General features: G+C 41.7%; 1 protein-coding gene across 39 annotated transcripts in view; it reads left to right on the top strand.

Moving 5' to 3' along the window:
* LOC100516957 (adhesion G protein-coupled receptor E2-like) overlaps nt 1–16,459 on the top strand; it is a 47,157-nt gene that overhangs the window by 13,479 nt on the left and 17,219 nt on the right. For 26 of the 39 annotated variants that reach the window (XR_002341611.1, XR_002341613.1, XR_002341612.1 and 23 more), the window contains 8 exons: nt 1,915–2,070; nt 2,543–2,812; nt 3,691–3,737; nt 3,857–3,934; nt 4,347–4,524; nt 8,145–8,252; nt 8,434–8,654; nt 8,837–9,016. Coding sequence is in view for 35 of the 39 variants with exons in the window: in XM_021083644.1 (XP_020939303.1) it covers nt 1,915–2,070; nt 2,543–2,812; nt 3,691–3,737; nt 3,857–3,934; nt 4,347–4,524; nt 8,145–8,252; nt 8,434–8,654; nt 8,837–9,016 (1,238 nt within the window). In the remaining 4 variants the exon portion in view is untranslated. The remainder of the gene's footprint in view (nt 1–1,914; nt 2,071–2,542; nt 2,813–3,690; nt 3,738–3,856; nt 3,935–4,346; nt 4,525–8,144; nt 8,253–8,433; nt 8,655–8,836; nt 9,017–16,459) is intronic. The other 13 variants (XM_021083647.1, XM_021083638.1, XM_021083659.1 and 10 more) reach the window with 1 other exon arrangement.

Below are 16,459 nucleotides of genomic sequence, written 5' to 3' on the forward strand. Positions count from 1 at the left end.
ACTTATACAACCCAACAGCAAAAAAATCAATCGATCAATGGAAAAATGGGCAAAAGACCTGAATAGACATTTCTCCAAAGAAGATATACAGATGGCCAACAAACACATGAAAAAATGCTCAACATCGCTGGTTATAAGAGAAATGCAAATCAAAACTACCATGAGATACCACCTCACACCAGTCAGAATGGCCATCATTCATAAATCCACAAATAACAAGTGCTGGAGGGGCTGTGGAGAAAAGGGAACCCTCCTGCACTGCTGGTGGGAATGTAAACTGGTACAGCCACTATGGAGAACAGTTTGGAGATACCTTAGAAATCTATACATAGAACTTCCTTATGACCCCACAATCCCACTCTTGGGCATCTATCCGGACAAAACTCTACTTAAAAGAGACACGTGCACCCACATGTTCACTGCAGCACTATTCACAATAGCCAGGACATGGAAACAATCCAAATGTCCATCAACAGATGATTGGATTCGGAAGAAGTGGTATATATACACAATGGAATACTACTCAGCCATAAAAAAGAATGACATAATGCCATTTGCAGCAACATGGATAGAAGTAGAGAATCTCATCCTGAGTGAAATGAGCCAGAAAGACAAAGACAAATACCATATGATATCACTTATAACTGGAATCTAATATCCAGCACAAATGAACATCTCCTCAGAAAAGAAAATCATGGACTTGGAGAAGAGACTTGTGGCTGCCTGATGGGAGAGGGAGGGAGTGGGAGGGATCGGGAGCTTGGGTTTATCAGACACAACTTTGAATAGATTTACAAGGAGATCCTGCTGAATAGCATTGAGAACTTTGTCTAGATACTCATGTTGCAACAGAAGAAAGGGTGGGGGAAAAAATGTAATTGTAATGTATACATGTAAGGATAACCTGACCCCCTTGCTGTACAGTGGGAAAAAAAAAGAAAGAAATAAACTAAATCTGCAGGTGCAGAAAGAACTCAGATCTGAGGGAAAACAGTTGTCTGCCCTGACTCACCACAATGTTGTGAGTCCAAGGTCCTAAAGTCTTTGATTCCCTGATCAGAAAGTACAGAGTAGAACATTCTGTGTCTTCATTTTGATTCATTCTTGTGTCTGTCGTGCTTATTAAACTGTTGTTCTTTTTGGCCATTAGTTTTCAGCCCTTACTTTGTGGTTCCCTGAGCTCCTCAAAGGCAATCTGACTCATGAGCATCTTTCCTTTTATGTTCAGAGAACAGAGACACCGAAGTTGCCAGAAAATACCCAGTGACTCAGCTGTGAGAACAATTGTACTGCTTAATGATTTCAAATCCCCAACTGCATTAGATCAGTGAGGACTTCCCCCAGGGGTGGAGACAGCAAGACTCCCTCTTGAAAAGGTTTAACTTTGGGACATTGATGAGGATTTGGGGGTATTCTTGGGCCCAGTGAGTAATAGTAGGTCAAAGCCATCAATGGCAAGGGGCCAGATCTCCTGGATTTATCCTAAATTGTAAATAATGAGTTTCACACTGGAAAGTGCCTGGCCATGACTCCCTCCACTTAAGGGCATAATTCATTGCCACTACCCACCTTGGGACAACACACACAGAGCCATGATAGTGCAAAGAGCACCATAGGAGAGGGGCTGAAACCTCAGTAAGTGCCTCTATCTACCCCTCAAGGCCTAGAAATGGGGTGCAGACTTCCATCATGCTTTTCCCATCCTGAAGCAGCCAAGTGTATAAATTCAGGTCCATTTGGGTCAGCTAGTGTGGAGAGATGAGCATAGAAGTCAGCAATCTTTCTGAAGAAAGATGAGTACCTCCTGGGAGCTCAGTCTGTCCAGTCCTCATGATAGGATCAGGCTAGAGACCACAGCCTCTACCATGTGCCTTCACACCATCACGAGGTTAACATTGTCCTATTGTGTTCCAGACATCAATGAGTGTGAACCCCCCTCCACGGTGTCTTGTGGAAAATTTGCACAGTGCTGGAACACAGATGGGAGCTACTACTGCACATGCAGCCCAGGATACCAACTTGTTTCTGGGGCAACGATGTTCAGGAAAGAAAGTGAGAACACATGTCAAGGTAAGAGCCAACCTGTGTCTTCTATCTCCTCTGTGGACTTCGAATGTATCAAAGAGCTGGCATGGACACCTACTCAGTCACACATCCACTCTGAACATTAAGTATCACTTCCAGAATTTTGAAATATCCATCTGACCCCCTGGCATCTTATTTTCACAAAACAAAAGACAGGGATGTCATTCAAAGTACCCCAGGAGGTCATAGCCCATTTGGTTCCAGCACAATAAATATCCTCTTAACCATCATCAGTAACTACCAGGAGAGACATTTCCCCACTGAAGCCCATACAGGCTCTGCCATACCAGGCATTCTTTCACACCTCAAACCACGGAGTGGGGATGTCCAAGGGTGCCCACCTTCCCAAGGCAACCCAGTCCCTGCCAAAAACACCAGCAACCTGACGTTACTTCTTAACCACTCTGTCTCTATTTCCCACACAAAGTTCTGCCCTAATACATCTCAATAATTTCAGTTGTCAAGCCTGAGAATACCACAAAGGACCAGGACTCAGAAAAATGTTGTGTCAGACCTGAGCAGGATGACAAGAACACCCCAACATACACACTTGGAGATCTGGATAAACAGAAGAGGCTCCCATCTGGACCAGACAGCAACAGAGATCATCATAAGGAACCATTGCCACAGGGCCAAACCTCTCCCAAGGAGGTCAAACCAGGCTCCATGGGGGGCCAGACTGATGGGGGACAGAAGAAGGCTAAGCCCCACTGGCAAGAAGCCAAAGGTCTGTATCCTTGGTGGAGCACAGGGCCCATATGACACAAACACCTGCTACCCCTCACCCATCAGACCTTTCTCCCCACTCCAGCCAGCCTGCCCTCACCCACCATTGACATTCCTCATGCGTGGATTCTCACCACTTCCTGCTTGTGCAGGGGATGCCTCCCTGGGGATCAAAAAAAGGCACCCAGGACTTCCCCACTTGATATAGTGCCACTGTCTGGATGGTCCTGGCCTTTCCAGCATCTTCTTCATTCTCCCTGCTCTTGCCTTATAGTTTCATCCTTGGGGAGCCTAGATCAGGTACACTTCTGGGTCTATCTCTATTGAGTTGTCAGAGTCAGTATGGATAGGACAGCATGTCCCTGAAAAAGTCATTGAGATTCCAAAGAGAATTCAGCCAGTGAGCAGCCATTCTGGGGATAAGTACAAAGGCCATTATTGGGAGCAAAAATGAGTCCTGGCTGGGAAATGCAGAATTTCTCCTGCACTCACTTCCCAAGACAACCCACTCTGGCCTTTCTCCAAATGCTCAGGATAGAACATGGGTGGCCATGATGTCCACACCTGGGCTGACAGACTGGTAGGACTCAGGTTGAGTCCATCCACATCTGGACAACAGAGCATCTAGGCCACCACGCTCACTTAGGGAAGCCCCCATGTGAATAGGAAAAAGTTCCTACTCACCAGGAAGGATACAATGAGGTCTTCCAGATGCCTCTATACCAAAATGGAGAGGTTGAATAACCAAATATTCAGGGATTAATGTCTGGGATGCTACCTGGTCTGATCTGACCCTAGACCCTGTCTTCAACACATAGACAGACATACAAACACACATGTGCACCTACACCTAATTAAGTGCCATCCTGTGCCCTGCAGGGATCATCTTCCCCACCTGGGCTGCACCCTCAAGAGTCAAGAGCAAGGTGAGTGCCCCCAGAAGAAACCAGGAGGTATGAAATCCCTCTGCACAGCCTACCCATTTCCCCCAGGCTCCCCCACCCTCACATAAATCTCTCTGACACCCTCATCTCCTTCTTCCCAGAGGCTCTCCCGCTTCTTTGACAGGGTCCACTATCTGAGTAGAAACTTCAATTCAGCCTCTGTCCAGAGCACTGTCCAGGTAAGGCCAGGACCACAGGAGGTAGAGACATCTCATAGAGCCCTGGGGAAGCTTTGATCTGGGAGGAGACGACACCCTGACATAATTACACACAGTTCTGAGGCCCCACCTTTCCCAGGGTGGGTCAGAAGAGGGGGAAGGAGGTATTTGTGCTGGGATAGACACCATGTGCACCTACTATGACCTTTCTCCTTGCTATTTCTGGATGTTGGACTTAAGTTATCCTTGGCACTCATGACCAGGATTGGCTTCTGAATTACTGGATTCCAGGGGCAATGACCACCCAGGGAATTCCATCTGGTACCACATTTACCACCCAGTCTCTAGGGTCATTCTCTGTGGCTGAGTGGGTACCGTTTTCATGCAGCCTCTCTGGTGCATGGGATCTATGTTCTCATCCCCCCAACTCTAGGAAGTCATACAGGAAGTGGATGAAATGCTGGAGAGCCCCGGGGACCTGGGAAACCTGGCCCCCACAGAGCAGCACTCTGTGGCCACTAACCTGCTCTTTGGCCTGGAGAATGTCCTAAGAGGGCTGAGCAAGGCCCTGCACAATGGGTCTGCGACATTCACTTCATCTGCAGGCACAGGTAAGTACCTGGGACCGCCCTCTGGCTTCCCCTCTGCCCATTCTGGGCTCATTCCTTTCATAGCCTCACTGGAGCCAAGTTACCAGAGCTTGTGTCTCAAGTTCTAAATAAATAAAAATAAAACTTTAAAAATAGCCATGAGCTGTAGTGTAGGTCACAGACACAGCTTGATTCCCTCGTTGCTGTGGCCCTGGCATAGGCCAGGGGCTACAACTCCGATTGGACCCCTAGCCTGGGAACTTCCATATGCCACACGTGCAGCCCTAAAAAGACAAACAAATACATTAATTTTAAAAAATTATGCTAACTGAAATAAATCATACCGAGAAAGATGAATATCATAAGATCCCTCATATATGAGATTTAAAAAATCACCAAATTCATCAATACAGAGAACAGATTTGTGGTTTCCAGAGACCAGGATGAGAGTCCAGGAAGTGGGAAAGTGTCAAAAGGTACAACCTTCCAGTTATAAAATAAATAAGTCCTAATGGTGTAATGTACAGAATGGTAACAATAGTTAATAATGTCATACAGTATTTTTTATTTTTTTATTTTATTGAAATATGATTGACCAACAAAGTAGTGTTAATTACAGTTGATTTACAATAAAGTAAATCAGTTCTATAAATACATATATCCATTCCTTTTCAGATTCTTTTCCCATATGGGTTGCACACAGTACTGAGTAAATTCCCCTATGCTATACTGTAGGTCCCCATTACCTATTCTATAAATAGTTGTATGTATATATCAATCCTAACCACCAAATTTATCCCTCTCCCCCTCACACACACATTTCCCCTTTGGTTTTGAAATCTTTGAGTCTGTTTCTGTTTTCTAAGTTCTATTGCATCGTTTCTATTAGATTCCGCATAGTAGTGATCTCATAGGATATTTGCCTTTCTCTGACTTACTTCACTTGGTATGGTAATTTCTAGGTCCATTTATGTTGCTGCAAACAGCACTATTTCATGCTTTTATGGCTGTGTAATATTCCATTGTATCAGTGTACCACATTTTCTTTATCCATTCCTCTGTTGATGGACATTTAGGTTTCTTCCATGTCTGGGCTGTTGTAAATAGTGCTGCAGTGAACACTGGGGTGCATATATCTTTTTGAATTATGGTCTTCTCTAGACATATGCCCAGGAGTAGGGTTGCTGGATCATATGGTAGTTCTATAGCTAGTTTTTGAAGAAACCTCCATATTGTCCTCCAAAGGGGTTGCACCAGCTTAAGTTCCAAACAACATTGGAAGAGGGTTCCCTTTTCTCCACACCCTCTCTAGCATTTGTTGTTAGTTGTAAACTTGTTAATGATGGCTATTCTGACTGGTGTGAGGTGATACCTCATTATAGTTTTGATTTGTCTCTCCTTTAGATAAATGTCTGTTTAGGTCTTGTGACCATTTTTAATTGGGTTGCTTATTTTATTGATATAACTGTATACTATACTTGTATATTTTGAAGATTAGTCCCTTGTTGGTTGCTTCATTTGCAAAGATTTTCTTCCATTCTGTGGTTGTCTTTCTGGTTTCTTTTGCTGTGCAAAGGTTTTGAATTTAATTAGGTCTCATTGGTTTATTTTTTATTAAAATATAGTTGATTTACACTGTTTTGCCAGTTTCTGCTGCACACCAAAGTGGCCCAGTCTCTGTCTCTCTCTCTCTCTCTCTCTCTCTCTCACACACACACACACACACACACATATGTATAATTTTCCTTATCTTCCATCATGATCTATCCCCAGAGATTAATTATAACTCCCTGTGCTATACAGTAGGACCTCATTGCTTACCCATTCTAAATGATAGTTTGCATCTACTGATCCCCAAATCCCAGCCCATCCCCCTCCCTCTCCCCTTTCCCTTGGCAACCATAAGTCTGTTCTCTATGTCTGTGAGTCTGTTTCTGTTTTGTAGATAGGTTCATGTGTGCCGTATGTTAGAGTCCATACGTAAGTGATATCATACGGTATTTATCTTTCTATTTTTGACTTACTTACTTATTTCACTTCTCTAGTTGCATACATGTTGCTGATGAAGGCATTATTTCATTCTTTTAATGGATGAGTAGTATTCCATTGTATAGACATATACCACATCTTCTTAATTCATTCAACCGTTGATGGACTTTTAAGTGGTTTCCATGTCTTGGCTGTAGTGAATAGTGCTGCTATGAACATACAGGTGCCTGTATTTTTTGAATGAAAGTTTTTTCTGGATATATGCCCAAGAGTGGAATTGCTGGGTCATATGGTAGTTCTTTATGATTTCCTCCTTTTGCTAGCCAGCAGCTCCTCCTGCTATGGCTCCTGGAGGTGGAGCCCATAGTGTCCTGCCTCCTGAGACCATGCCCAGAGAATAAGGCCATAGTGGAGGCTCCCACCCCTTCCCTCCAGCACCCCCCAAACAATGGTGCCTGGCCCCCAAGCCCATCTGGGTTTCCTCAGCTTTAATCCTCAAATGTAATAGCCCTAGACTCTAGTTGCTCTGCCGCCAATGCCAGCTTTTTCCCATTCAGCCAGTTCCAGTTCTCTCTCTGAGTATGATCTCCAAAGCCTGAGTTTTAATTACCAAACCCTGCATGTACCAGCAGATGATTGGGAAGTTCAGAGCAGTAGCACTGACCATTTTTGGAGGGCTCTTTTCATTTTAATTATTTCAGATTGATTCCTTTGTTCTCTCCCAAGACTCTAAAGTTCCTCATCTGTTCCAGCTGATCTCCTGGCTGGTGGGAGAACTTCCCAGAGTGCAGAAGCTTTTCTTTTGTACCAGCTCCTTCCTATCTGTGCAAGTCCCATCCCACTTCCTTTCTCATTTTCTCTCTTTTCCTTTTTTTCTTTATCTTATACCCTACCCAGTTTCATGAAGATTTTCTTGTGCAATCAGAATGCTGAGGTCTTTTTCCAGGGTTCAGCAAATTTTCTATGTGAATCATTCCACATGTAGATGTATTTTCAATGTATTTGTGGGAGTAGGTGAGCCTGAAACCCTACTACTCTGCCCTCTTCTCATTTCCCCAATTTTCTATTTTCTTATATGATTTTTAGCATTTTGTGTGTCTCTAGGAATTTTTCCATTTCATCTAGGTTTCCTAACATGTTGTTGAATGATTGCTCATAGTGTTATGATCCATTGTAAATGCAAATGATAAACATGCATTATATGTATCATATGTTATTACTTATAACAGGAGTTCCTCTTGAGGCTCAACAGGTTAAGAACCCAACAAAGTGTCCATGAGAATGCATGTTTGATCCCTGACCTCACTCAGTGGATTAAGAATCCAGAATCGCACAATGGCTTAGGTCACAGATGAAGGTCAGATCAGGACCCACAGTGGTTGTTGCATAGGCTGGCAGCTACAGCTCCAATTCAAACCCAAGCACCCCCTAACCCGGGAACTTCCATGTGCTGCAGATGTGGCCCTAAAGGGAAAAAAATGTTATTACATATAACAAATAAAACTATCATTTATGTATAATATCTTATGTAATATAGAGAGTATTTATGTATTATATTATATATGAATATATATGCATAAAACAGTGTTATGTCAAACACTACTCACACAATTATTAACCTAACTTCCTTGTATAACCCCTTTAACTTTTAGAATTCTCCCTGAAGGTTATGGAGGAAGAAGATAGGACTATCACCTTGACTCAAAATCAGACAAAGATGCTGCTGACCTGGGATACACTGCACGAATCTAGTGATTCAGGTAACAGTTAAGGGAGATAAAGGACACTGAGGCTTCACAGTGGGACAAGTTTGCAAAGATGTGACCAAAAAAATGAAGTTTAACTAGAACTGCGGTATATCGGAGGCAAAATGAAAGAGTCCATCTAAAGAAGAGGTCATGTTGGGCACCCCAAGATGTCAACTTTGCTCCTGTCCTGCAGGTCCTATTGTGGTGGGCCTTGTCTCTACACCAGGGATGAGAAAATTGCTTGCCAATGTCTCTTTGGTCCTGGATACTGAGGAGGAGATAGTTCTGCATGAGTCACAAATGGTCTTGAGACAGGAAATCTCCCCCATCCTGCTGTCAAATGTGGTATCCGCCTTTATCAACCTCAATAACACACAGAACCTCAACTCCCCAGTTACCTTCATCTTTCAGCATGTGAGTCCTGGTGGGATGGAGCTGTGGGTGTGGAAGAGCCCTGAGTCCTGCACAGTCTTGGGCTTCAGGGTTCTCCTTCAGGAGCTCACCATGCCCTCAGGAAAGCCCTCCATAAGAAAGCTTTGGGTGATCATTTCTGAGCATTAGAACAACTAGCTCAAACCCATTTCTTTTTCCTACAGTCAGTGACCCTTGGGCCAAGGCAGAAAGTGTTCTGTGTCTTCTGGGAGAATAGCCAGAATGGAAGTGGTCATTGGGCCACCAATGGCTGCAAGATGGTGGGCACCAAAGACAATAGCACCATCTGCCAGTGCACCCACCTCAGCAGCTTTGCCATCCTCATGGCTCACTACGAAGTACAGGTGAGAGCCCTGAGAGGGGCTGCATTCAGTATCTCCTGCTGTGTAACATATCCACACACATGTATCAAGTAAAAAAGAAAAAAAATTATATTACCTTGCAGTTTCTTCTGGTCAAAAAATGGGCTGTCTTTTCAGGGTATTACGAGTCTTGCCTCTCCTCTGAAGCTTGGGGTCCTCATCTAAGCTCCCTGAAAGCTGGCAGAAATCAGTTCCTTGTGGTAGAAGAACTGAAGTCTCTTTTCTTGCTGTCAGAAGGGGACCAGACTGAGCTCCTAGGGGCTGCCCACATTCCTTCTTACATGATGCTATCTGGAGACTAGCAAGAGAAGATCCCTTATATCAAAACTCTCTTGTCCTTAGAATCCTTTTCACCAGGAAGAGCCAAGATCACTTAAGAGCTCTTCTGAGTAAGTCAAGCCCATCTAGCCATATATTTCTTTGTTTGTTTGTCCATGTATATTTTTGTTTTTCATTTCATTTCATTTTTAATTTTTTTTATAGTTGATTAAATGTTCCGTCAATTTCTGCTGTACAGCTAAGTGACCCGACTGATCATACACATATATATGTTCTTTTACTCATACTATCTTCCATTTCTCTTCAATTGATTTGTATGTCTGTTTTTGTACTAGTACCACACTGTATTGATTACTGTAGCTTTTTAATATTGTCTGAAGTCTAGGAGATATGCCCCCTACTTTGCTTTTTTATCCTTAGGATCGATTTGGTAATTCTGGGTCTTTTATTGTTGCATATAAGTGTTTGATTGTTTGTTCTAGTTCTGTGAAAAATATCATAGGTAATTTGATAGGGATCACATTAAATCTGTAGATTGCTTTGGGTAGAATGGCCATTTTTACAATATTGCAATGACATATTAGAAAGGGAATATAAAAAACACACCCCCAAAATTAAATGCCTAAATTAAAATATTAATTCTTTCAATCCAGGAGCATGGTATATCCTTCCATTTCTTTGAATCTTCTTTCATTTCCTTGATTAATGTTCTACATTTCTCAGCATATAAGTCTGTCACCTCCTTAGGTTTCTTCCTAGGTATTTAATTTTGGGGGGTGTTTTTATTTTTTTTATTTTTTTATTTTTTTTATTTTTTTTATTTTTTTATTGTTTTTTTTATTTTCCCACTGTACAGCAAGAGGGTCAGGTTATCCTTACATGTATACATTACAATTACAGTTTTAACCCCACCCTTTCTTCTGTTGCAACATGAGTATCTAGACATAGTTCTCAATGCTATTCAGCAGGATGTCCTTGTAAATCTATTCTAGGTTATGTCTGATAAGCCCAAGTTTCTGATCCCTCCAACTCCGTCCCCCTCCCATCAGGGAGCCACAAGTCTCTTTTCCAAGTCCATGATTTTCTTTTCTGAGGAGATGTTCATTTGTGCTGGATATTAGATTCCAGTTATAAGTGATATCATATGGTATTTGTCTTTGTCTTTCTGGCTCATTTCACTCAGGATGAGATTCTCTACTTCCATCCATGTTGCTGCAAATGGCATTATGTCATCCTTTTTATGGCTGAGTAGTATTCCATTGTGTATATATACCACTTCTTCAGAATCCAATCATCTGTCGATGGACATTTAGGTTGTTTCCATGTCCTGGCTATTGTGAATAGTGCTGCAATGAACATGCGGGTGCACGTGTCTCTATTAAGTAGAGCTTTGTCTGGATAGATGCCCAAGAGTGGGATTGTGGGGTCATAAGGAAGTTCTATGTATAGATTTCTAAGGTATCTCCAAACTGGTCTCCATAGTGGCTATACCAGTTTACATTCCCACCAGCAGTGCAGGAGGGTTCCCTTTTCTCCACAGCCCCTCCAGCACTTGTTATTTGTGGATTTATGAATGATGGCCATTCTGACTGGTGTGAGGTGGTATCTCATGGTAGTTTTGATTTGCATTTCTCTTATAACCAGCGATGTTGAGCATTTTTTCATGTGTTTGTTGGCCATCTGTATATCTTCTTTGGAGAAATGTCTATTCAGGTCTTTTGCCCATTTTTCCATTGATCGATTGGTCTTTTTGCTGTTGGGTTGTATAAGTTGCTTATATATTCTAGAGATTAAGCCCTTGTCAGTTGCATCATTTGAAACTGCTTTCTCCCATTCTGTAAGTTGTCTTTTTGTTGTCCTTTTGGTTTCCTTTGCTGTGCAAAAGCTTGTCAGTTTGATGAGGTCCCATGGGTTTATTTTTGCTCTAATTTCTATTGCTTTGGGAGACTGACCTGAGAAAATATTCATGATGTTGATGTCAGAGAGTGTTTTGCCTATGTTTTCTTCTAGGAGTTTGATGGTGTCCTGTCGTATATTTAAGTCTTTCAGCCATTTGGAGTTTATTTTGGTGCATGGTGTGAGGGTGTGTTCTAGTTTCATTGCTTTGCATGCTGCTGTCCAGGTTTCCCAGCAATGCTTGCTGAAGAGACTTTCTTTTCCCATTTTATGTTCTTGCCTCCCTTGTCAAAGATTAATTGACCCTAGGTGTCAGGGTTTATTTCCGGGTTCTCTATTCTGTTCCATTGGTCTGTCTGTCTGTTTTGGTACCAGTACCACACTGTTTTGATGACTGTGGCTTTGTGGTATTTCTTGAAGTCTGGGAGAGTTATGCCTCCTGCTTGGTTTTTGTTTCTCAGGATGGCTTTGGCGATTCTGGGTCTTTTGTTGTTCCATATAAATGTTTGGATTGTTTGTTCTAGTTCTGTGAAAAATGTCCTGGGTAATTTGATAGGGATTGCATTGAATCTGTAGATTGCTTGGGGTAGTATGGCCATTTTTACAATATTGATTTTCCCAATCCAGGAACATGGAATATCTTTCCATTTCTTTACGTCTTCTTTGATTTCTTTGATTAAAGTTTTATACTTCTCGGCATATAGGTCCTTTACCTCCTTGGTCAGGTGTATTCCGAGGTATTTGATTTTGTGAGGTGCAATTTTAAAAGGTATCATATTTTTGTATTCCTTTTCTAATGTTTCATTGCTGGTATACAGAAATGCCACTGACTTCTGAATGTTAATCTTCTATCCTGCTACTTTGCTGAATTTATTAATCAGTTCAAGGAGTTTTGGGGTTGAGTCCTTAGGGTTTTCTAGGTATAGTATCATGTCATCTGCATGCAGTGACAGTTTGATCTCTTCTCTTCCTATATGGATGCCTTTTATTTCTTTTGTTTGTCTAATTGCTGTGGCTAAGACTTCCAAAACTATGTTGAAGAGCAGTGGTGAGAGTGGGCATCCCTGTCTTGTTCCAGATTTGAGTGAGAAGGCTTTCAGTTTTTCCCCATTGAGTAGTATATTTGCTGTGGGTTTGTCATAAATGGCTTTGATTATATTCAGGAATGTTCCCTCTATACCCACTTTGGTGAGGGTCTTGATCATGAATGGATGTTGAACTTTGTCAAATGCTTTTTCTGCGTCTATTGAGATGATCATATGATTTTTGACTTTTTTTTGTTAATGTGGTGTATGATGCTGATTGATTTGCATATGTTGAACCATCCTTGGGAACCTGGGATGAACCCAACCTGGTCATGGTGTATAATTTTTTTGATATGTTGTTGGATTCGGTTGGCTAAGATTTTGTTGAGAATTTTTGCATCTATATTCATCAATGATATTGGCTGATAGTTTTCTTTTTTGGTGGTATCTCTGTCTGGTTTTGGAATGAGGGTGATGGTGGCATCATAGAATGTCTTTGGGAGTATTCCTTCTTCTTCAACCTTTTGAAAGAGTTTCAGGAGGATGGGCACCAATTCTTCTTTATATGTTTGATAAAATTCACCTGTGAAGCCATCTGGTCCTGGGCTTTTATTTGTAGGGAGTGATTTTATGACCTCTTCAATTTCATTTCTAGTGATGGGTCTGTTCAGTTGGTCTGTTCCTGCTTGATTCACTTTTGGCAGGCTGTAAGATTCTAGAAAATTGTCCATTTCTTCCAGATTGTCAAACTTGTTGCCATATAGTTGTTCATAGTATTCTCTTATGGTTTTTTGTATTTCTGCTGTATCCGTTGTGATTTCTCCTTTTTCATTTATAATTTTGGTGATTTGGGTTCTTTCTCTCCTCTTTTTAGTGAGTCTGGCCAGGGGTTTGTCAATTTTGTTCACCTTTTCAAAGAACCAGCTCTTGGTTTTATTAATTTTCTCTATTGTTTTTTGAGTCTCTATTTTATTGATTTCTTCTTTGATCTTTATAATTTCCTTCCTTCTGCTGACTTTAGGACTTTTTTGTTCTTCTTTTTCTAATTCATTTAGGTGGAGGGTTAAGTTGTCCATTTGGGATCTTTCTTCTTTTTTGAGAAAGGCCTGTATTGCTATAAATGTCCCTCTGAGCACTGCTTTCACAGCATCCCATAGATTTTGAGAGGTTGTGTCTTCATTATCATTTGTTTCAAGGTAGTTTTTAATTTCCTTCTTGATTTCCTCATTGACCCATTGGTTTTTTAGTAGCATGTTGTTTAGTCTCCATGTGGTAGGTTTTTTCTCTTTGCTTTTCCCGTGGTTGATTTCTAATTTCATGGCATTGTGGTCAGAGAAGAAACTTGAGATAATTTCTATGCTCCTAAATTTATTGAGATTCGCTTTGTGTCCCAATATGTGGTCGATTCTTGAGAATGTTCCATGAGCATTTGAGAAGAATGTGTATTCTGATTTTTTTGGATGTAGTGTCCTGAAGATATCAATGAAGTCTAACTTTTCTATTGTTTCCTTTAGGATCTCTGTTGCTTTATTGGTTTTCTGTCTAGAGGATCTGTCCATTGATGTGAGGGGGGTATTTAGGTCTCCTACTATGATTGTATTCTCATCAATATCTCCCTTTATGTCTGTTAATATTTGTTGTATGTATCTGGGTGCTCCTATATTTGGGGCATATATGTTGATGATAGTAACATCCTCTCCTTGGATGGATCCCTTAATCATTAAGTAGTGTCCTTCTTTGTCTTTCTTTATGTCTTTTGTTTTAAAGTCTATTTTGTCTGATATGAGCGTTGCGACTCCTGCTTTTCTGTCATGTCTATTGGTGTGAAATATTTTTCCCCACCCTTTCACTTTCAATCTATACGTATCTTTTGTCCTAAGGTGAGTTTCTTGTAGGCAGCATATTGAAGGTTTTTGCCTTTTCGTCCACTCAGCCACTCTGTGTCTTTTGATTGGGGCATTCAGTCCATTGACATTTCAGGTGATAATTGATAGATGATTATTTATTGCTATTTGAACCTCGTGTTCCATTTGATTCTATGGTTCTCCATTCTTCCTTTCTTTTTTTTTTCTCTTTTTTTTCTTTTTTTGGTTGGATGGTCTCCTGTTATTATCTGCTTGAGTGTATTTTTTTTCATTTTTTGCAAATGCAATATTTGGTTTTGGCTTGTGGTTGCCCTGTTTTTTAAGTATGCTAAGCCCTTCCCATAATTGTGTGTTTTAGCCTGATGGTCCTGTAAGTTCAAACACTTCATTACTATATTAAAATTAAGAAGAGAGACATACATACAAACAAAAAGGGTTATTTACCTCCTAACATCCCTTGCCCACATTTTATGGTTTTGATGACTCTTTTTTATTCTTTTCTTTTTAATTTTATTTTGTTTGAAGCATGTTCATGATTAAATCTGTATGCTGGCTTATTTGAGTGACTGCTCTCTGATTTCGGTTTCCTCAGTCCTAGTTCTTCCTCTTCTTCTTTTTTTTTCTTCCCTTTCCTTCCTTTCTTTTTGGTTTAGAGAAGCCCTTTCAATATTTCCTTTAACCTGGGTTTTGTGTTGCTGTATTCTTTAAGTTTTTGCTTGTTGGAAAAAATTTTTATTTCCCCTTCTATTTTAAATGATATTCTTGCTGGATAGAGTATTCTAGGTTGCATATTTTTTCCTTTTAGCACTTTAAATATCCCTTGCCATTCCCTCCTGGCCTGTCGTGTTTCTGTAGAGCAATCAGCTGATATTCTTATGGGGGTTCCCTTGTAGGTAACATTCTGTTTTTCTCTTGCTGCCTTTAGGATCCTCTCTTTATCACCAACTTTTGCCATTTTTATTATGATGTGTCTTGGTGTGGGTCTGTTTGGGTTCAGTTTGTTTGGGGCCCTCTGTGCTTCTTGTATCTTGAACTCAGTATCCTTTAGATTTGGGAAGTTTCCAGCGATAATTTCTTCAAATATATTTTCCATCCCCTTATCTTTTTCTACTCCTTCTGGGATTCCTATTATGCGTAGATTGGCCCGCTTTATATTATCCCATAGGTCTCTTATATTGCTTTCCAGTTTTTTGATTCGGTTTTCTGTCTGTTGACCAGATTGAGTGATTTCCATTATCTATCTTCCATGTCACTGATTCGTTCTTCTGCATTTTTCATTCTGGTTTTTACTGCCCCTAGTTCAGTTTGCATCTCTGCAAATGAATGTTCTAGTTTTTCTTGGCTCCTTCTTATATGTTCTAGTTCCTTTCTGAGGGTATCTGCATTACTGTTCATATCTTCTCTTAATTCCTTCAGTATTTTCACTATTTCTCTTTTGAACTCCAGGTCTGTCAGAGTGCAGAGATCTGTTTCATTGTTGACTGTTTTAGGTGAGTTCTCCTGTTGGTTTGACTGGGGGTGGTTTCTCAGCTTCTTCATCTTGCTTGTTGTTTTCTTTCTCCTGAGGGAGTTGTACTCTCCGTTATGGGCAGTGTTTGCCTTGTCACTGCCGTGGAATATTTCCTGAGGGCTGGCATTGTTGGTCAATCTTTTTTGAGGCAGTGTGGCTTTTCTGGAGTGTTGATGGGGCGAACAGTGTTTCTTTGAAGCAAAGGATGGCTTCCTGAGGGCAGAAAGGACTGGGAGGTCCACACCACGATGGTAGCAGATTTCACTTGGTCATGCAGAGCTTGCTCTGGTGTTTTTAGGCTGTGGGGTTCTTGCAGGGGGTTGGCGGTGTTGGGCAGCTGTTCCTCAGGAATGCAGTACCCCCTGGGGGCTGGAGCAGCTATCTGGGGCACTGAGAACCTAAGAGGCTCTTCCCTAGGGCAGCCCAACTCAGAAGGACAGCCTGAGAATGTAGGCGCATCTTTTCACAGTCTGGCCGAGCTTGTTGCAGCTTTTCTGGGCTGCAGGGGGTCTTCCAGGGGGCTGGTGGTGCTGAGCAGTTATTTTACGGGAGTGGGGCACCCCCTGGAGGCTTGGGCGGGTAGCAGGGCCATTGGAGACCCAAGAGGCTCCTCCCCGGGGCAACCCGACTCAGAAAAACCGTCCAAGAATTAGTCCGATCTATTCACAGCCTGGCTAAGCTTGTTCTAGCTTTTCTGGGCTGCAGGCCTTTTCTCGGGGGCTGGTGGTGTTTGGTGCTGCTCTGCGGAAGTGTAGCCCCTCCAAAGGGCAAGCAGGCCTGTGCAGGGACAGCCCCTGCGGTGGTAGGCTTCATACAATTGTTGAGGCCAGCCCTCCTGGATGGCAGGCAG

This window comes from Sus scrofa, chromosome 2, assembly GCF_000003025.6.
Source record: "Sus scrofa isolate TJ Tabasco breed Duroc chromosome 2, Sscrofa11.1, whole genome shotgun sequence".
In the NCBI taxonomy this organism is placed as follows: Eukaryota; Metazoa; Chordata; class Mammalia; order Artiodactyla; family Suidae; genus Sus; species Sus scrofa.